The sequence below is a fragment of the Callospermophilus lateralis genome, chromosome X (genome assembly GCF_048772815.1).
Source record: "Callospermophilus lateralis isolate mCalLat2 chromosome X, mCalLat2.hap1, whole genome shotgun sequence".
NCBI lineage: Eukaryota > Metazoa > Chordata > Mammalia > Rodentia > Sciuridae > Callospermophilus > Callospermophilus lateralis.
Genome location: NC_135325.1, coordinates 126,278,479 through 126,300,247, shown reverse-complemented (window position 1 = coordinate 126,300,247; position 21,769 = coordinate 126,278,479). Strand labels below are relative to the sequence as shown.

The 21,769-nt window shown below is 36.7% G+C and overlaps 1 protein-coding gene across 4 annotated transcripts in view; it reads left to right on the top strand.

Moving 5' to 3' along the window:
* Positions 1 to 8,916: 8,916 nt before the first annotated feature.
* Positions 8,917 to 21,769, top strand: part of Gab3 (GRB2 associated binding protein 3) — a 55,636-nt gene continuing 42,783 nt past the window's right edge. For all 4 annotated transcript variants that reach the window (XM_077106373.1, XM_077106375.1, XM_077106372.1 and 1 more), the window contains exon 1: positions 8,917 to 8,997. In XM_077106373.1, coding sequence (XP_076962488.1) covers positions 8,926 to 8,997 — 72 coding nt within the window. In that variant the 5' untranslated portion in view covers positions 8,917 to 8,925. The remainder of the gene's footprint in view (positions 8,998 to 21,769) is intronic.

Sequence of the window (21,769 nt, the reverse complement as noted above, 5' to 3'; positions counted from 1 at the left end):
TTATTATCAAGCATTATGTTCTGTACATAATTTTATGTCAATACCATGGTCAGTGTTGTAGGTTTATTTATGCTAGCATCACCACAAACACATAATCTTTGGGTACCACTGTTATATATGTGTTATGTGGTATATGGCTGTATTTTGTTTGCAAGTAAAAGAAACTGACTTTTGCATGATTTAACCAAAAATGAAATTTATTGGAAGGGTGAAATGGGCTCATGGACTCAATGAAGGACAGGTTTAAAGAATGAATATGATAAATACAGTTAGCCCTCCCAATCTATTTATTCCACATATGAGGTTTTAACCAACCCCAGGTCAAGAATATTCAGGAAAAAAAGTGGCATTTGTACTGAACATGTAAAAATTTTTGTATTATTATTATTACTACTACTTCTACTACTAGTAGTAATAGTAGTATTAGTAGTAGTACAGGGGACTGGACTTAGGGGCACTTAATCGCTGCATCACATCCCCAGCCCTTTAATTTTTTTTATTTTGAGGCAGGGGCTCACTGAGTTGCTTAGGGTCTTGCTAGGTTGCTGAGGCTGACTTTGAGCTCACAATCCTCCTGCCTCAGCCTCCTGAGCCACTAGGGTTACAGATATGTACCACCGTGCCTTGCTCTTATCATATTTCCTAAGCAACATAGTATAACAACTATTTACGTTACATTTAGTATTAAAAGTCATGTAGAAATCATTTAAAGTATATTGGAAGATGTACACTGATTGTATTCAAATATGTCTTACTTTGTCGTTCAGTATAAGTGACTTGAGCATCGACAGATTTTGGTACCTGAAGCGGTCCCAGAGTCAATCTCCTGTGGATATAGAAGGACAACTGTATAGAGATATATAAATAAATAAAGATATAGACACACTTCTATAAATGAATGAGAATGAGAGCAAATGTGTAAGCAGAGTGAGTGAACACTAAAGTTAGGCCTCAAAACTATTTATATCTCATATCTCACTTCCATAGTATGGTACTACACAAAGTTATACAGTTATATTAGACTTTAGTAAAGGATTGTAGAGATAAAAACAGAAAAACCACATTTCAAAAATAATTTAAAACAATAGGTCTGAATATGACTTTTCCTCTACTTTAGGAGAAAAGCCCCTAACAACATAAACTCTTCATATTGTGTCTCCTTATAGATGCTCTTTAATTACTAACCTGCTTTTCTGCCCTCAGGTCCTATAGGGTAATGATTGATTGGTTTAAAATGTTTCACTAGTCATATGTAGTAAATGCTATTAGTTGGTTACCCAATAGCTATCCTTTTTCTTTTCTTCATTAATAATAAAAATCCCAGTTTTATTCAATGCAACTGTTGCTTCATGTTACTAAGTTTTGAAATAGCTTATTGGACAACAGTACAAAGTAAACTGTGGACAGTGACTGGAGTGATATAAGCCTAATCAGGTGGTTATTCCAATTTCTACTACAGTTTCAGATATAATCTATTTAGTCTCTGGCTGGGCACAAATCACGAGTCACCACACAGCTTGTAGATTCATACAGCAATTCTTTATTCCCGAACTCACACCGGCCGTCTACAAACACGTTCTGGGGAAATCCACGTTCTCTGCCCAAATCCACACTCTGCCCAAATTCACTCTCTGCCCAAATCCACACTCTGCCCAAATCCACTCTCTGCCCAAATCCACACTCTGCCCAAATCCACTATCTGCCCAAATCCACTCCACATGGGCTTCTGTCTCCCAAAATATATTGTCTGACCCTAAGAACTCAAGAGGAACTCAGCAGCAGGATACGCCCTATTCTAAAGGGGAACACCCTAATCTCCTATTATGCTAAACTGCCCTATTCTAAAGGGGGAACACCCTAATCTCCTATTATGCTAAACTGCCCTATTCTAAAGGGGGAACACCCTAATCTCCTATTATGCTAAACCGCCCTGGTCCTTGAGCAAGGTCACCTTTCAGAAGTCCTTCCACTAGACAGCATGGGAGTAAGCTGGCAAGGAGATTGTCATACCTACTTGGCTGATGGCTCCCAGCAATAATTGTGCACTTTTCCTAACATTTTCTATTTTCATTGACCTGGCCAATGTTGAAATGGTTTCTTGAAGATTTTGCTATGTTGCTAGTTGTGACAAAACCTTGTGAGGATAGAGTGCTATCCTATAGGATCTGGAACATACTGTGAACCAGAGACCATTGAATGATGCATTTTTTCTCATGATCAGAATGTAAAAGGTCTGTGAAATATTGTGCTGGCAGGTTCTTTATATTAGGTATTCAGATAGGGCCAAATGGGGATGGCTTATTTTGCTCCATGATGTCTAGGGCCCTGGCTAAGATGATGTGATGACTAGCGGTGATGTAAAAGCTTTACACTTAACACTTAAATCTAGGGTTAATTTTGAGTTCATTTCTTAAAAATATATTTCTTTTAGTTGTTGATGTAACTTTTATTTTTATTTATTTATATGTGGTGCTAAGAATTGAACCCAGTGCCTGACACATGCCAGGCAAGCGCTCTACCACTGAGATACAGCTCTAGCCTCTTGAGTTCATTTTAATATAAGTTGAAAGGTTTAGGTTAAGATTTTTGTTCATTTGATTTTTGGTTATTTTTGCCTACTGTTCTGGTACTGTTTCTTGAAAAGGAAAACAGTTCCTCCACTGAACTGGACTTCAGTAAGGCTGAAGGGGAAAGGTAATTTGGGTGGCAAAAATCTTTTCAATTATTTCCTAAGATAACTGTAAATATTCATCTTGTCACAAAATGTCAAATTGCATATTTCTTTTTCTTTATAAAAATGTTAAGCCATAACCAAATAATAAAATAAAATTATTGTATCAAGAAAAAATTGGGGGCTGGGGATGTGGCTCAAGTGGTAGCACGCTCACCTGGCATGCGTGAGGCCCGGATTTGATCCTCAGCACCACATACAAAAAAAAAAAAAAACAAAGATGTTGTGTCCGCCAAAAAAACTAAAAAAAAAAAAAAATAATAATAATAATAAATATTAAAATTCTCTCTCTCTCTCTTTAAAACAAAAACAAATTGGGAAACTTATGTAGGTCTATTTCTGGCTTCTCAATTCTATTTCATATATCTATATATCTATCTCTCTGCCAATACTACATATTCTTGAATATTGTAGCTTTATAAAAATCTTTGAAATTGTATGAAGAGATTTATGTGTTGGTTTTGTATTGTAAAACCTTGCAAAATTCACATACTAGTTATGAGGGTTGTTTTTATATATTCCTTAAGATTTTCTGTGAAGACAAATATGTCATGTGCAAATCGAGACTATTTCATTCTTTCAGATCTGTATTCTTTTTGTTTCTTTTTTTAATTTTTATTTTTTTATTGGTTGTTCAAAACATTACAAAGCTCGTGATATATCATCTTTCATACATTTGACTCAATTGGGTTATGAACTCCCATTTTTACCCCAAATACAAATTGCAGAATCACATCGGTTACACACTCACATTTTTACATAATGGCATATTAGTGCTTTTTGATTCTTTTTAAAAATCTATTTTACTGGCTAGAACTTCTGTTACAGAAGGATAGGTGTCTCCAGAGAATGGTATGAGGGGTTCCCAGAGAGAAGGGGGAACACAACTCATGACCACCAAGGGTCTTGGCTTATGTGATGGAAAAGAATTTCAACATACACTGATCAGAGGCATAAACAGTTTATTTAGGAAAGCAGATACACATTCAAGGAAGACTGTGGGCTATCTCAAGAGAGAAATGCCTTTGTGGGTAAAACAAGGAATACATACTCAGGGGAGAATATGGGCCATCTTAGGAGGGACAAACATGTTTTGGTGGTTCCTGTCTCTTTTTCAAAAGAAATTTGATGAGGGTGGGTATGAGAAGGTAGAATGATATCCGTCTGATGATCTCAAAATGATTTATGATGGTCTAGTCAATCTCAGGATCCTTAGCTTGACATCATCTTTATTATCTGATCAATGGATAGTGCTGGAAAGTCCTCTAAATTATAGGTTCCTCAAGATATCATCTCTCTCTTTAATCTGTTTATTTGTGGGTTAATTAATAGTGAACAGATAGAATTACAGATTTTCTATGACTTTGGAAATGACAAGCCTGGGAGAAAGACTGGCTTAGGGAGTGACAGGTATAAAAAAGGATGTGGGATTTTTTAATTAAAAATTTATTTTCTATTCTTACCTTTATGTCTCCTTTCTACCTATTTTTAATTTCTTCTGTTCTACCTAATTTCCAATACTGTGTTGAATAAGAGTGGTAAGAGTGAGCTGGGCACAGTGGTAAATGGTTGTAATCCCAGCAGCTGGGGAGGCTAAGGCAGGAGGACTGTGAGTTCAAACCAGTCTTAGCAACTTAGTGAGGTCCTAAGCAACTTAGGGAGCCCTACCTGTAAATAAAATATAAAAAGCACTGGGGATGTGGGTTAGTGGTTAAGCACACCTGGGGTCAAAGCCCTGGTATCACACACACACACACACACACAAAAAAAAAGAGTGGATATCCTCTCTAGGCTCACAATCTTAGTGAAACAGTATGCAATTTCTCACCATGAAATATGATGTTAGCTAAAGAACATCCTGTAGATATTCTTTAATGGTTTGTTGAAATTTTTTCTCATGAATGGGTGTTGGATTCTGTCAAATGCTTGTTCTGTATTAAACGATATAATAAAAGAAGACTTTTTTCTCTTAACTTTTAATGTAGTGACTTGCATTGATTGTATTTCAAATATTGAATGACCTTGACATGTCTGGGGTAAACCCCACTTTGACATAGTATACAATTCTTTTTATGTTTTTTTTAGTTCCTTTTGCTAATATTTTGCTAAAATTTTTTGTGTCTGTAGTCATGAGGCATACCAGTTTCAGTTTTCATTTCATTTTTTTTTCAAAAACTGTCTTTTTCTGGTTTGGGTATCAGAATAATACAGGCTTCACAGAATGAGTTGAAAAGTATTTGATTTGGGCTTGTGACAACAGTTTCATATGATTTAAAATATAACAATAGTGGATGGATGGGGATATGGCTCAGTGTTAAGTGCCCTTTTGGCTTAATCCCTGGAGTGTGTGTGTGTGTGTGTGTGTGTGTGTATAACAATAGTGGATATGATATCAGTATTTTCTCATAAGAAGTGAGAAATACTATCATTCACAATAATAAAGCCAAATATCATACTTCAGATGGAAACTAGGTGGATTTCACTCTCAGAGAGAGATTTTATAGATGCCTGAATAGAACAAAGAGAGTTCCCCTTTCTGAATTTTTACCATGACACTCCAGGCTTTATAGATTTATTAAAACAAGAGGTGGATAGGAAGTGGGAGATAAAGAAAGCACAGTACCCTGATATTATTATTGGACTCCATATACACAAGTATAGCTGTTTCCTTATATCTCTCCATGATCCAGAATTTTCTTTTCAAATTTCTTTTCTTTTTGTAGCACATAATTTAGATGCATACTTCATGCCCATTATGACATAGTTGAAATAGAAACTCTTCTGTAAGAGTGAACGTTTATTTCCACAAATCCTTGTAGTTATAAGATTTATAGTACTAAATGAACTGCCAAACAAAACCTTTTATTTTCTTTCTTTTTTTTTTTATCAAACAAGAGAATTATGCATGTTAAGCAAGTGCTCTACCACTGGGCTACATCCCCAGTCTTAAAATTATCTCCTCTTCCCAGGCTGGAGTGCCTTTATAAAGGTGTGAGCAAGGCTGTGAATCAGTAATGAACAGTGAAGCTCCCAAGGGTTTACTGCATTTGATATGGCTACAGTTACTTCTAAGAGCTCAACCTGCCCCAAACTGAGACCAACAAAGAGTCCCAGTTATGGCAGCATTCTCTGGAGGGACCAGCCAGGCACCTGGTGGCAGACTGATGAAATCCATCTAGAAGGAGCAGCATTTTTTTTTTCCTCAAATAGGCATTTATTTTGTTCATGGATTTTTTTGAACCCACATTTCTGCTTATTCTCCCCCATGGAGTTCCTGAACCCCTATTTGTATGTGCAATATCTCACATAATAGCACTTCTGACCAAGGAAACCATCCTAAGGAAAAAGACACATGTCAGTGTACTCATGTTCACCAGCAAAACTGGTGTTACAATGTATCTTATTACCGGGAAGCACTAATGGTGCAACATTGGTTTTATCCCACTGCAAGTTGCTTGAGACTGCCATCCAATCATATGGAATGCTTTTCTTTCTTTCTTTCTTTCTTTCTTTCTTTCTTTCTTTTCTTTTCTTTTCTTTTCTTTTCTTTCTTTCTGGCAGTGAGAAATAGTATCATTCTGATTGAACCCAGGATGTTTGCATACTAGGCAAGTGCTCCACCAATGAGCAATAATTCCTAGCCCACAGCCCCCATTTGGCATTTGTTATGCCATTGAACCAACTGGCAAACCATAGGTCCTACTGAATTGGCTCAGATGATTGATCTTTATTATCAAGTGGAAATACAGTTATTGTTAAATAATGGGGTCAGGTAGTCTGTGTTTTCAATACAAGGGATTCTCTGGGGCACTTATTAATATTTCTATGACTAAACAGCACCACTGAAGATCCATACTTATTAGGAATACTGGTTTGGGTCACTCACTAAGCAAAGACTTGTGACCTCTTGAGGAGAGTAACAGTAGAATATTGGAAGAAGGAAGTTATAAATACCAATTATGGTCTCATGACCAGACAGAAATGAGAATTGTAGTAGCCCCTCCCACAGAACATTTCCCATCTTCCTCTTTATATTTTTTTGTATGTATGAAATAAATGTTAATAGGGGTTAGCTTTATCATTTTTCTTTAGGTTATAAGATACTGATGTAGGGTGGTACTTGAACTAGGAGGGGAACCACTCTCTTCTAGACACTGGTATAACCTTTTTGTTTTGTGTACAAGTCTGTGTGGATATTGAGTAGCTACGGAGGTGGTGTTCTGTGTGTCTCAACTTCCATTTCACACTCATTATATTGGAGAGGTGGAAAAGCTAAAAAGGTGTTTAATGCTCTCTCTAATCTGGATTCTGGATGTCAATTAGGTTTGGCTGGTCAGATTAGCTGGTGTGAGATCTAGAATGCAGAGAGGATGCAGATGGTTGCAGTGGTGGTGAGAATATAAACGGGCTCTGAGATGTGAGTGTTGCCAGCAGCTGGAGCCAGCTTTGTGCCAGAAATTGTTTCCAAGCCTCTGCTTTGCAGCTCCTGTGGTGTGCCTTAAAGTCCAAACTCTGATGCACCCCTGATCTCATTGCTCCTGCACTGCCAATGATTTTCTAAGTACCTACCTCTGTAAAATAAAACCTCTCCTGCTTGGAACATCTAAATTCTCTTCCCTCTCTTATCCCTGACTGATTATAGAAGTAAAATGAACCTTGCCATACAAAATAGTCATCTCTTGGGGGCTGGAGTTGTGGTTTGGTTGTAGAACACCCCCTGTCTCACATGTGTGAAGCTCTGGGTTCCATCCTCAGCACCACATAAAAATAAATAAATTAAATAAAGGTATTATTTTTTAAAAAAAATAGACATTTCTCCCTGGAAATTCTGATTATATGTAGGGTATCAGGTTAAGAATTCTCTTTGTAAATCATTTGTTTTTTCCAAGTGTCACTTCCAAGTGAGAAGCATTGTACCCAGTGAAAAGAGCATTGTAGAACAGGGAGCTGGCCAGATGCCAGCAAACATCACAGAGATGGTTACCACATCATGGATACTGCTTCTAACTTTTTAAAAAAATATTTATTTTTTAGGTGTAGATGAACACAACACAATGCCTTTATTTTTATGTGGTGTTGAGGATCGAACCTGGGTCCTGCGCATGCTAGGCCAGCGGTCTATTGCTGAGCCACAATCCCAGCCCCTGGTTCTAACTTTGATATGGTGCTTTTCAGTTATAAAGTATGTTCCCAAAGAGTGGAGAGTGGTGCTTGGCAGGAGGTTCTTGAGACAAACAGCTGTGACTACCTATGAATAATTTCTCAGTTGTGTGGCTCTGAACAAATTATATTATTACCCTATTTCTCGTTTTACTTACCTGAAAAATTGAGATAACAACACGGCCCATTGGATAGGATGTTTGTGCAGATCCAATGAGGTGATGCTTGTAAAGTGCTTAGGACCATAAATGGCATAGTGTTAGCTTGGCACTGACAAATGTCACAATAAATATCAGGTCTTTTTATTGTTATCATTATAATTTAGAGTTCTTACCATACTTCCTGGTACAATTAACCAAAGAAATTGCTAATAGTACTCACTAACTTTTGAATTTGGATCATTTGGGTTCATTAAGACATTTAAACAGTTTTGCCAGCTGAGGTTATCATTGATCTTTAGGAGCAGCATAAAAAACACAGTATTCTGCAAATAATCAAGTGAACAGGGAAGTCACAGAGGAGTCCTTTTTTTTTCTTCCTCTCTGAACTATATGCATGGCAGAAGTGGGTCATAGGTTTCTGCTCTGGTGCCCCAAGAGGCCCAGAGACCAGCCCTTGTTGACGTGGTTCATTGGGGATGCGGATGAAGGCAATAAGTTCCACAGAGCTCTTTTGGTGGGCGCTCTTCCATGGCCCTTGCTACTCTGGGCTTGGGCTCTGCCATTAGCACAGTCCTTTGGGCCCCTGAGTGAGAGCTCCAAGGCGCCCTGCCCAGGGTCCCCAGTCACAGCACTTGCTCGAAGGGGCTTTCTCGACTTCGTTGCTTGCTTTTCCCCCGCCGTCTAAGACTGCATGCAACTGCTTTCGTCCCTTCCCCGGGGGCCTTGGTGGCCGGAGGTGGGGGTCGCAGCGGCCTCTTGGAGCGGCGCTGGGCGGGCAGGCTTTGGGCCCGCCCCGCCAGCATCCCTGGCCCAACTTCCTCCTGCTGCAGGCGGCCGGCCCAGCTGGAGGAAGCGGCGGCGGCAGCGGCCACGATGAGCACGGGCGACGCCGTGTGCACCGGCTGGCTGGTCAAGTCGCCCCCCGAGAGGAAGCTGCAGCGCTACGTGAGTAGGGGCGCTATGAACGCCTGGCCTTAGTGTCCTGCTACCCCTGCCGGTGCAGTGGCCGCGCCAAGGCCACGGGGAGCCCCAGGGCTCTGGGCGCGCCAAATGCAGCCGCTCCCAGAGCCGTATCTGCAGGCGAGGCCGATCGACGGAAAGCGAAATCGCACGTCGAGCCAGCGTCGCAGCTGCGCCCTGCAGCGGGGCAGATCCCGGTGGCTCTTGCTTGTGGGTTTCAGCGGCTTTGGACAGTTGCTGACCATGGCAGAGGGAGGCGGGTTGGGGCTGAAGCCCCAGGCACAAGTCCAGGTGCTAGAGAGACCAGGGAGACATCTCCATGAGTGCTCCTGCCTCTGGCGGGAAGTGGATCTGATTCCCATTGCCCAGCGAAGGGAACAGGGCAAGGGATAGGGAAGTGGACAGCAAGAGAAACCTGCCTGGATACCGCAGGCAGGGAGGCTCCTGCATTACCCTTGGACTTTAAGGAGAGATCTCTCATTTAGTTATCACTAGGGACATGCCTGTCTAGAGACTTCTACATAGTATGAACTCATTTCTCATTTCTCTTCGTGTCGCTTCTCAGCTTTTTTTTTTTTATGCTGACACCACATTTTTCTCGTCCAGCAGGAATGATTGACTTTTACTATTATGAAATAAGGGTCACTTGGAAGAGCACATCTTCCTACACATCCTATTACCGTCTTTAATTATGCTACTAACAGCTCATCCTGAGAATTCAGGATAAGGTCTTATAAACATTCTGCTTAAAGACCTGATTGCTACTGAGCTTGTTCTTCAGCAACTAGAAAGAAACACTTCAGTCCTCTGGGAGCAGCATATAAATAGATATTAGAGCTTTAAAAAGTTTTTGGTTGGGAGTAGCCTGATGGATCCATCTTATTCATAATTTCTAATTTCTCGGCAACTGTAGAACACTGGGGTGGGAACAAATCCACCCATGCCAGCGCCGATCTGAGGTAGCTGGGGCCAAATGCCTGTTCAGCCTGGTGCTCTTGTCTATAGCTCTCAAACAGCTGTCCCTTACCTCAGCAATATTTTTCATTCCCACATTTAAGAGCACACATTGTATGGAAATTGAAGAAACAAGATCACAAAGAAAACTTAGGTAATGTATGAATACTTCTAGAATTTGTGACAGGATCTTTCCCTGAAGTACAATATTTTACAGCCTCTTTCTCCATTCACCCTGGGAAAGACTCCACACTCTTTGGTGTCTTTGAAAAGATTTTCGTTGTTTGCACCTATGAGCAACATTTTAGGAGAATGTTGTTCTACTTAGCATATAGACAAGGTAGATGGATAAGCAGTAATGTTTCTCTAATTAGCCACAAGTATGTCCCTGCATCATTCTTTTTGAGTCCAAGAGTCCATAAGAGCAAGGCTTGTATCTCACTGCTTTACCTCATCCAGCTGCTTCCCTAACTGTGCAGTTGCTTAAAGTCTCATTAACACTAAAAGGAAACAAGAGAAGAAAACCTACTTCTACTCTCATGCTCTACTTTTTCGATGTTTTTTAGAGCATGGGTCTCTGAAACACGCCTCAAAAAGAAAAGTCGGTTTCCTCTATCATTAAGGTCTGCAGGAACCCTTTTAGCCACTAGATGTCGATCGTGTGTCACTTCCACCCGGCCTAGGCAGAGCTGTTATTCACTAAGGCTTTAAAGGCTTTAATTAAGCTCCTGTCACAACTAGTTTCTCCTTCCTCCCATGAACTGGGCACCAACTCTAAACTAGGTTTTGTGCTGGGAAGACAGAGAAATAAATCTTGATCCTAGTCCTCAGGAAGTTCATAATCTAACATGTTTAACACAATACCAACCAAAGCTAGTGGCACAACCAGGACAATAATTCAGTTCTTTGTATTGGCAGGTCAGCAAGCAGCACTGCATCAGTACCACAAATGCAAGCTCAGTCTGTGTTTAGGCAAAATGGTTAGTTCAATCCAAGCTTGTACTTCATCCACTTCATTCCATTAGCCAAGGCAACCAGAAAATTATTCTTGCTTACTGATCTTTTAAAAGTTAGTTGACTTTTTTCTTTTGTAATTTTTGTTTTACAAGTAATGGAGAGATTTATTCCTACAGTAAAAATTCAAACAATATAGGAATAAGCACAAAGAGAAAGTCTCCTCTTCCACCATCCTATCTTCCCTTTGCACCCTTTCTTATTCCACTCCCCTCCCCGGGGATAACAGCTGTTAGCAGTGTAGTATCATGCTAGAAAATTTTCCGGAAAATATGTAACTATTTTTGCACAAATGGATCACTTTATATTAATTGTCCTGCAGTTTGCTTTCTTCACAACAATTCTGGATATTTTTTTCCAGGTTAGCACATATATGTTTACTGTGTTTTTCTTTTAAACCATTGCCTTGTGATAAATGTATTATCATAACTTAACGATTTCCCAATTGACAAAATTTGGTTTACTTCTATTTTCTCATTTTTAAAGAATTCTATAACAATCATAACAAACTTATAATAGTTCACACTTATTGACTGTTTATACCTGTTGGGCACTATGCTAAGGGCTTTACTTGTATTGTCTCTGGATACAAGTTATTTGGTATGTAATTCACAAATATTTTCTACTACTCTGTAGTCTTTTCACATTCTTTACAGTGTCTTTGGTAAAATTGGAATTTCAATTTTTTTAATGGAATAAAAACACCATTTTATCTTTTATGGATCATAGTCTCATTGTCAAATCTAAGAACACCTCACCTCCCTATGATTCTGAAAAATTTCTCCTGTTTTTCCTAAAATTTTTATGATTTTACATTTTATATTTAGATGCATCATTCATTTGAAGTTAATCTGTAAAAGTTGTAAAGTATATGTCATGGTTCACTTTCCTGCATATGGATTCCATTTGCTCTGATGCCACTTATTGAGTTGACTGTTTTTATTCCATTGATTTATTTTTGCAACTTTGTAAAAAATCAATTTATTACATTTAATGTAGGTCTGGTTCTTGATTCTCCAAGTCTGTTCCACTGAACTATTTGTTCATTTTTATGCCAACATCATGTGACTTGATGACCATAGATTTATAATAATTCTTGAAATGAGATAGTTTAGACCACCAACTTTGGTTTTCTTTGTCAGGGTTATATTGACCATTTTAGGTCCTTTGTTTCAGTCAATTTTAGAATTAGTTTGACATTTGGTTTTGTTGCTCTTCTATTCTGTATCCTTGCTAAAAATTACTGATTAGTTCTAGGAGCCTTGTTTGTTCTTGGAACTTGCAGTATGGTAAATGTTGCATAGAAATTATAAAAGCAGACATCCTTTACTGTTTCTTGATCTTAGTATGTCATCTGTAGGGTTTTTGTAGGTGTCCTTAACAAAGCTGAGGAATTGTCCCTGTATTGCTAATTTTGTCAAAAAAATTTTAAAAAATCATGAATTGGATTTTGTTCCATGATTTTCCTGCATCTATAAAAATAATAATAAGCTTTTTTCTTTATAGCATGTTACTAAGGTAAATTATACTGATTCATTTTTTAATGTTGAACCAGACTTGAACTCCTAAGATAAACTTTACTTGGTTGTAATGTCTTATTCTTTTCATGTATTGCTGGATTTGTTTTTCTAATATTTTGCTGAAGATATTTGTGTCTCTGTTAGTGGGGGATATGGGCTTCAGTTTTCCTTTTTTTGTGCTGTCTTTGTTAGGTTTTGATATTTGCATAATGCTGGCTTCATAAAATAAAATGGGAAGTGTTCCCTCCTCTTTTTTTTTTCTGAAAGATACTGTACTAAATTTGTATTCCTTCTTCCTTAAATGAGTGTTGGAATCCACCATTTAACCATTTGGGACTGGGCTTTTCTTTGTGAGAAGATGAACTATGAATTCCACTTGTTTAACAGATACAGGGCTAAACAGATTATCTATATCTTCTTGATTGAGCTTCAATATTTTGTGACTTTCAAGGATTTTTTTCTATTTCATCTGCATTCTTGAATTTATTGGCATTAAGTTGGTCATTTTCTCTTATTAGAATTTGCAATGATGGCTCCTTTTTCATTTGTGATGCTGTAGTTTATGTCCTCTTTATTTTTTCCCTAATCAGTTTTGTATCTTTTCTAAGAACCAGTTTTGAGTTTCATTGATCTCTGCTTGTTTTCTGCTTTTGATTTAATTGATTTACCCACCTGTCTTTATTATCTCCTTCCTTCTAATTGTTTTGGGTTTAATTTTATCACTTCTTTATCTAGTTTATTAAAGTGGAAACTTAATTTACTGATATGAGATCTTTCTTATTTTCTAATACAAGCATTTAATGCTACAAACTTCTCTCTAAACGTGGTTTAAGTGCATCCCACAAAATTGGAATTGTTATGTTTTAATTTCATTCATTTTAAAACATTATTTAATTTCTGTCTGAGATTTCCTTTTTGACTTAAGGATTGTCTACAATTTTTTGTTTGATTTCCAAATATTGGGGGATTTTCTAAATTTCATTGTTATTAATTTCTAGCTAGATTTCATTATGATCTAAGAACAAACTATATCATTTCTATTCTTTAAATTTTATTAGGTTATATTATGGCCCACAACATAATTTCCCTTATTGAATATTATGTGTACACTTGAAGAAAATGGGTTTTCTATTATTGGGTGGAATGTTCTAGAAATTTTAATTAGGCCAGCTTGGTTGATAGTGTTTTCAGTTCTTCCATATCCTTACTGATTTTCTGCTTACTTTTACTATCAGTTACTAAGAGATGAGTATGAAAATTTCTATCTGTAGTTGTGAATTTGTCCAGCCCAGTTCCATTTTTATGTCATATATTTTGATGATCATTCATTACATACATTTAGCACTATTATTTTCTTGGGTAACAGAAATCATTTTGTTTATTTATTTCTATAACTCTGATGTTATTCTTTGTTTTGAAGTCTTGCTTTTTTATTCATTCTTTCCTTCTTTGTTTTTGCCTTCTCCTGAGTTAAATAAGCATTTTTATTATTACACTTGTCTCCATTACTAACTTACTATTCATAACTTTTTACAAATTTTTAGCAGTTGCCTTAGAGCATAAAAAGACATCTTTAATTAATTGGAGGCTTCCTTTAAGTAATGCACTACTTCTTGAGCAGTGTGAGGCCCTTAAAGCAATATAGTGCCATGTCAATGTCATGCATTGTAAATACTAGAAACATGATACGTTGCTTCTAATTTTGCTTTAACCAATCAGTTTTTTTCAAGCAATTAAAATGAGAAAAAATGTATTTTGCTTATTTCATTTCCAACACACTTCACTTTAGGCAGGCTCAAGTTTCTGCCTGTAGTATTGCTTTTCAGTGAGACTTCATTTCGTGCAGCATCCCCAGCAGTATTTCATTGTTGGTTTTACTCCTTGCACTTCATAGAATTTGTGGAGGAAAAGCCAAGAGTGCAAACCTCTTCTACCTGTGGTCCTTAAGGGCTTCACATTTTCTTGCTAGACTACACTCAGCCTCTACCAATTCATCAACTATGCTAGGTGAATTCTTCTTACTGGTATTTGGTGGTCTCTGACCCAGATAAGTATGAGCTTGATTCTAATCTCTCTCTGAAAGCTCCTGTTTCTTCCCAGATTTAACATGTATATGTTGCACTGCAACCTCAGGTTATTTAAGATCATGTTTATTTGGTTAATTGATTCTTTTATTATTATGAAATAATAATAAAATAATGTTATATAAATAATATTATGGGATATAAATTGCCAATTTTTAAAAATTTAAACAGCCAATTTCCTTTTTTTATATTCTTTGCTCTGAAATCTGCAGTTTGATACTAATACAGCCATTCTAGCTTTCTTTTTTATTAATGATATGATTTTTATCATTTTACTTTTAATTTTTCAGTGTTTACACTTAAAGTGGTTTTCTTATAGGTAGCTATAGTCAGTCTTGCTTTTTAAATCCCATCTGACAATCCTTTCCTTTTATTTAGACCATTGCATTTAATTTGACTATTAATATCATGGATTTTCAATCTCTTATCTTGCTACTTGTCTCATTTATTCTTTGTTTCCTTTTTTGTCTTTGTGCTCTGTTTCAGATCAATTATTTTTATAATTCCATTTTATCTTGTTTGTTAGCTTTGCCTTTTGTGTTTAATTTGAAATTGTGGTGGTGGCTTTAGAGTTTTAGTATACACTTTAACTGATCATAGTCTGCCTCAAAGTAATATTATATCACTTCATGTATTGTATATAAACTTACAAAAGTATACTTCAATTATCCCTCTCCCAGACTTTGTGCTTCTGCTGTTATATATTTTACTTCTACATATGTTATACACCCCACAATAAATTGCTAATTCTTTTTTTTTTTTTGCTTTAAACAGCCAATTGTCTTTTTTTATTTTTTGGTACTGGATATTGAACCCAGGGACACTAAGTCACATCCCCAGCCCTTTTTATATTTTATTTAGAGATAGGGTCTCACTAAGTTGCTTAGCACCTCACTAAGTTGCTGAGGCTGGTCTTGAATTTGCAATCCTCCTAATCACTGGAACTACAGACATGTGCCATCACACCCAGCAAAACAGCCAATTATCTTTTAAACAGATTTTTAAAAGAAGAAAAGTGTATTTATGCACATATTTACAAGATCTGAGATTCTTTCTGTTCATCCATGTTTCCCACCTAGAATAATTTGCCTTCTGCTCTGTAGGTCTGCTGGTGATGAAGCCTTTAAGCCTTTGTACATATGAAAAAGATATTTATTCTACCTCAGTTTTTAAATTATTTTTTTGCTGGGTAAAGGAGTCTTGCTTAATTTTTTTTCCCTTTGAGTATTTTATGCATGTTATTCACTATCTTCTCGTGTGTATTATTCCTTTGCACATAATGTGCCTTTTTTTTCTCCAGCACTGTTAGTATCAGTTTGGGGTTCATTGAGCTTCTTGGATGCACAGATCTGTAGTTTTTTCTTAGCAATAGTAATGCTTAAAATATTTATTTTCTCTCCCATCTCTTTCCTTTTACTCGGAGATTCCAATTACCCTATAATAGACTGCTTGAAATTGTTCATTTATCTTTTTTCTGCAGTGTCTACGATCTCCTGTTAATTTTATATAGTGTATCTTTCACCTGAGACCTTTCATTTTTCATATTGTGCATTTTAATCTTTTACATGTCTCCTTAATATTTTCATTATTTCCTCTACCTTCTTGAACATGAATTACAATCTGTCAATGTTCTTGTCTACAAATTAAATGTGCACGACTTCTTTATAGAGAGTAACCTGTCCATATCATTAGAAATTTATCTTAGGGACCAGGTTCCTGATATTTGTAGCATTTAATACATATTTTCTGGCATGCAATGTTGTTTCAGCCAGCTTTGCATAGCTTTGACCATATTAACCTAGAAGAGGCAAAGTTTATTTTGGCTCACAGTTCAGAGATTCAATCTACAGTTGGCTGAGTTCATTACTGTGGGCCCAAGTTGAGGCAGAACAACATGGTAGAAGGATGTGGCAGAGAAAAGCTGCTCAGCTCATGGCTGGTCAGGAAGTAGACAAAGGGGAGGGGCCACAGGGAAGACACACACTTCCAGAGCATACTCAAAGTGACCCACCTTCTCCAGCCATGCCCTACCTGCCCACAGTTACCACTCAGTCCATTCAAACTAGGAAGGACTGATTAGATTATACCTTTCACATTCCAATCATTTCACTTCTGAATATTTCTGCAGAAACATAGGAGAATTTGGGGGACAGCTCATATCCAAACTATAAAAAAATATTTTACTAATCTAAGGTCTTCTCTACTTTGTGCTCAGCTGGTCTCATCAGTGTGATGGAATAAGGGAACATTGGAAATTTTTGATGTTAAAACTAGTGGTGAGGGTACTATTGGCACTTCACAAGTAGACATTACACATGCCATTAAATATCCTATATTACAAAGAATTCAGGCCAAAATGTCAATAGTGCCAAGCATGAGAAATTCTGTTCTACATTTTGAACAGTGAATTTCTTCAGGTTAAATGACAATCCTGATGATAAATATCCTGTTTCTGGATCTGGTGAAAAGGAAAGTCAAGGACCTGGGTTGAACATACTGGTAGCTTATTTCTTGGGTCATGTGCCCCACAGTAACTGGAAGTCTCTATACTCAGGATCACCCCCTAGGGTAGCTCTTCTCCAGGTATCCCAGCTATCCCGGGAGAGCTGGTGACCACAGTTCTCTGATCAGCTCAAGAAAAAAAATTCTGTGTTTTGTCTAGGTTTTTGTCTCCAGAGGGAGGGAAGTTATTTGCAACTTTTTACATCCTAGGTGTTTCTAGCCTCGTGCTACTATAAACAATATTGTGGTGAATATCTTTGTACATTGGTGTTTGTGGTCATGTGCAATGATGCTTGTAAAAACAATCTTAGAATTGCTGAATCAAAGTACAAGTGAATGTACAATGCCAATAGTGCATGAAAATGCTTGTGCCTTGTTTACTCCTCAAATATACTGCATTATTAATGTTTGACCTTTACAAAGTTGATAGATGATAAATAGTATCTTATTTTGATTAAATTTCTGTATGAGTGAGGTTGAGCATCTTTTCATATATAAAATCCATTTGTATTTCTGTTTCTATAAAATCATCTTAAATGCAATCTCAATCTTAAATCTTTCCTTAGGTCTGCTTTGGGGAAAATATTGTTAATCTTCCTTGTCAATTAATATACCTCTGCTCAGTTTTAAAATGGTTGTAGAAGAGGTAATACATTAATTCACACATTTCAAAAATTTTTTACAAAGACATTTGCAGGTTTTATTCCCCCTTTTCCTACATAAATGAGCATGCTCTATACACTATTTAGTACCTTAATCTGCCTCATTAAAATTTGCCCTAGAATTCTTTCCATGTCAGTAACCAGAGATCATCATTTTTGACAGCTGTAGATTATTGGGTTGTGTGGCTATACCACAGTTTCTCCAACCAGTTCCCTATTTTGGACACCTGGGGATTCTATTCTTTTTTGTTATTTAAAAATTTTTTTATTTGTTCTTTTTGGTTATACATGACAGTAGAATCTATTTTGACATGTTTATACAAACATGGAGTATATCTTATTCTAATTAGGTCTCCAGTCTTGTGGATGTACACAATGGTGAGATTCACTGTGGTGTATTCATATATGAGCATAGGAAATTTATATCAGATTCATTCTACTGTGTTTCCTATTCCTATACCCACTCCCTTCCCTTAATTCCCCTTTGTCTAATCCACTGAACTTCTACCCCACCCTGTTTACTGTGCATTAGCTTTCACATCTCAGCAAAAAGATTCAACCTTTGGCTTTTGGGAACTGGATTATTTCACTTAGCATGATAGTCTCTGGATCCTTCTTTTCTTTTGATATTACAATTGATGTCATATGAATAACATTTTGTTTGATATTTTGTGTTGCCAAACTTCAAGATTCTTGCCAAAAACAAATAGGCAAGAAGTGATATTTGTGTGAAGGTTTAATGTAGGTTTTTTTTTTTTTTAATTTAGAAGGAGGTTGAGCATTTCTTTATATGTTTCTTTTCTGTGACCTGCATGCTCTTTCTTCATTGTTGTTCTTTTTATTCTTAATTTTTGAGATAAAGAGTTGTGCATAGTTTTTCCTACTTTGTCATTTGTACTTTGACTTTGCTTAAGTTGTTCTTTATTTCTGTGTATGTATGTGACAAACATATTGTATCCAGTAAAAGTTGTCAATATTTTATTTTATAGTTTTTAGATTTTAAGTCATGGAGGAAGAATCTTTTCCACTCCATGATTATAAAGGAATCTGCCTGTGCCTCCTTCTAGTGCCTATGTGGTTTTACTTTATTATATTTTCTTTAGATTCATGATCAATTTGCACTTTTTCTTAATGCAGACATAAAAGATGGATCCAATTTTATTTTATTTTTCCTAACGGCTATACAGTTGTCCTAAAATTACTTATTACAAAGTTCACATAGACATGTTTTCTTCACACTGGCATTTATACATTTATTTTAAGTTTATACCTAGAATTTTTCAGTTTTGTTATTTATATTTGAGGCTTTTCCTCAATTATATCTACTGATTGTTGTTTGAATATACAAAGCTATTGTTTGTGTCTTTGTCTGGGTTCCTTAGAAAACAGATCTTGATCCAAAGCTTACTTGCAATATGTTGTTGGGATCATAATTCCAGTGCAGTAGGAGTGATGGAAAAAGGGAAAAAGGAAAGAAAATGCAAAATAATGTTACCAAATTGACCTCAGCCTCACAAGAACAGAGCTACTTGGGTTTTATTGGATGTATTTGAACAGGTTCTATGGACCACTGTACCTCAAAATTGCCTTTTGCCGCAAGGAAAGAAGAGAAATTTATGTACCAGTTCCTTCATGGCTCTTGTCTCTTATTGTCCCTCTAAATAGTTACTGGGAAGACCAGACTCCATATTCTGCTTATCTGAATCTAGAAGTGGTGAAAGGAGCAAAGCTTTTGAAGGTTATTGTGGTTTGAATCTGGAACGTTCCCCCAAAGCTCATGTGTTGAAAGCATAGTCCCCAGTGCAGCAAATTTCAGAGGTGGAGCTTTTAGGCAATGATTAGATCATAAGGGCTCTGACCTCATTTAGTGGATTAACTCATTTAATGGATTAATCCTTTGATAGCTGAATGGACTACTGCAAGGTAGGATCTATATGGGAGAAGTAAATCACTGGGGGTTACCCTGGCAAGGTTTAAGGTGTCCCTACCCCCTTCTTCTCACCTGCTCTATTTCCCACCTACCATGAGCACACCATTCCATCTTGATGGGCTTGCTCACCTGAGGCCCAGAGCAATGGAGTCAGCCAACCATGGACTGAACCTCTGAAACCATAAGCCAAAATAAACTTTTCTTCTTCTAAGTTCTTTTTGTCATGTATTTTTGTCACAGTGATGAAAAAGCTGACTAACACAAGGATTCAGTTGGGATAGGCCTGGACATAGGAGCTTCTGTGCTTCTACCATGGCAGATATGATAGAAGAAGGTATTATCTGCAGGGAGGATAAAGTAGCCAGAATATGAGGGGCTATCAACAGAGGCCATTGCTGACCATTAAGGGAGCAGCCAAGACCAGGAGGGCAGGTGGAACCAAACTCAGCTAAAGGTGCACAAAATTGTGACCAATATAATTTCCACATATAAACACCATATCCTCTTACCTTGGAACTTTCTTGATATTTGTAGTAGTTCTTCACTTGATTCTTTCGGGTTTTCCACATATACAATCATTTCATCTGAAGAGAACTAGTTTCACAACATTTTTTTTCAATTCTGATGTCTTTTTTCTCTAAATATGTTGGATAACACCCCTATGTGAAACAGTATCATTGATAGTGGGCTATCTTATTTTAATCATATGTATATATGTCATATTAGAGAAATATTTCACTGATTCCTGTATTACTGAGTATTTTTAACCAGTCATTGTTGAACTTTATCAAAAGTTTTTTTCAGTATCTCTAAAGATGATCATATGATTTTTTCATTGAATTTAGTAAAGCAATGATTTCTGTTAATAGATTATCAAATATTGAACTACATTTACACTTCTGGAGTAAATTACAGTTGATTGGGTTATTTTTAGTTGTGTTAATGAATTTTTCATGCTAATATTTTATATTTTATTTTTACATCAATATTTGTAGGCACGATTTCTATTTGGTTTTATTTTCTGCACAAACTTTAGCTGATTTTTCACATAAATATTATATTTGGTTGATATAAAACTTTGGTTTTTGTGTATTCAGATCTTTGTCAACTTTCTCTATTTCTTCTTTGGAAATTGATCTGTTTAGTCTCTCTCTCTCTGTGAGCCAATTTTGGTAAATTACACTTTTCTGGAAAAAATATTCCTATAATCCTGGTGTTCCAGTTCTTCCACATATGATTTAAAAAATGATTCCTATGAATTTTATTTTTAATTCTTTCCTCCCCCACCCCATTAATTAGGTTTTTCAGTAGTTTTTCTATTTTTTATTTTTGTTTTTGTTAATAAATGGCTCTGTGTTTATTAACTAGTCCTATTGAAATATTTTTGAACTCTTTAATATCTTCTCTCATATTTATTAATTCTTTTCCCCTAGTTGTATATTTTAGAGATGAGGAAACTCAAACTGATCACACATTCTATGTAGATGTTGTACCAGTCAAGGTTTTAAGTGGCAAGCAAGCTGACCCTAAGTGGTTTAAGCAGAAAAGGTGTTTATCAAAATGATATTGGGTAGCTCACAGAAATGTTCAGAGGATGGGAGAAGCAGCTTTGAGGTTAAACAGCCAGGAAAAAACACCCCAAACCACAAGTCAGAACTAGTGCTGGTGAGAAATCCGCTGCCACGACTGCCTACTTCTTCCTTCCCTCCTGTGTCAAAGGGAGTAGGTTTGTCTGAGTGATGGCCCTTGTCTCTAGTATTGTCAAAAGCCTACCAAAGAGTCTGTAACTCTGTGAATTAAATTGAAAAACTTACTGCCTCCATCACATCCTAGATAAAATAGTACAGAAAGGAAAGAAAAAGATGATTACAAAGTGTCAGAGCAGTGCAGAACAAATGGATCCATGTTCTCCTTTTGCTTGCCAATACCTCAGTTGGTCAGGGCCACATTTTGCCCAGCCATTTGTTATCTGGACAATTCCAGGGACAGGAAAGTGGTTCCCAAATAATTGTTCAATAGCCTTGGTTGTGAGAAATTGGTCCTAGTGTCACCTCTTGAGAGAAAAACAGAACACATCTAGTTCTTTTTCAC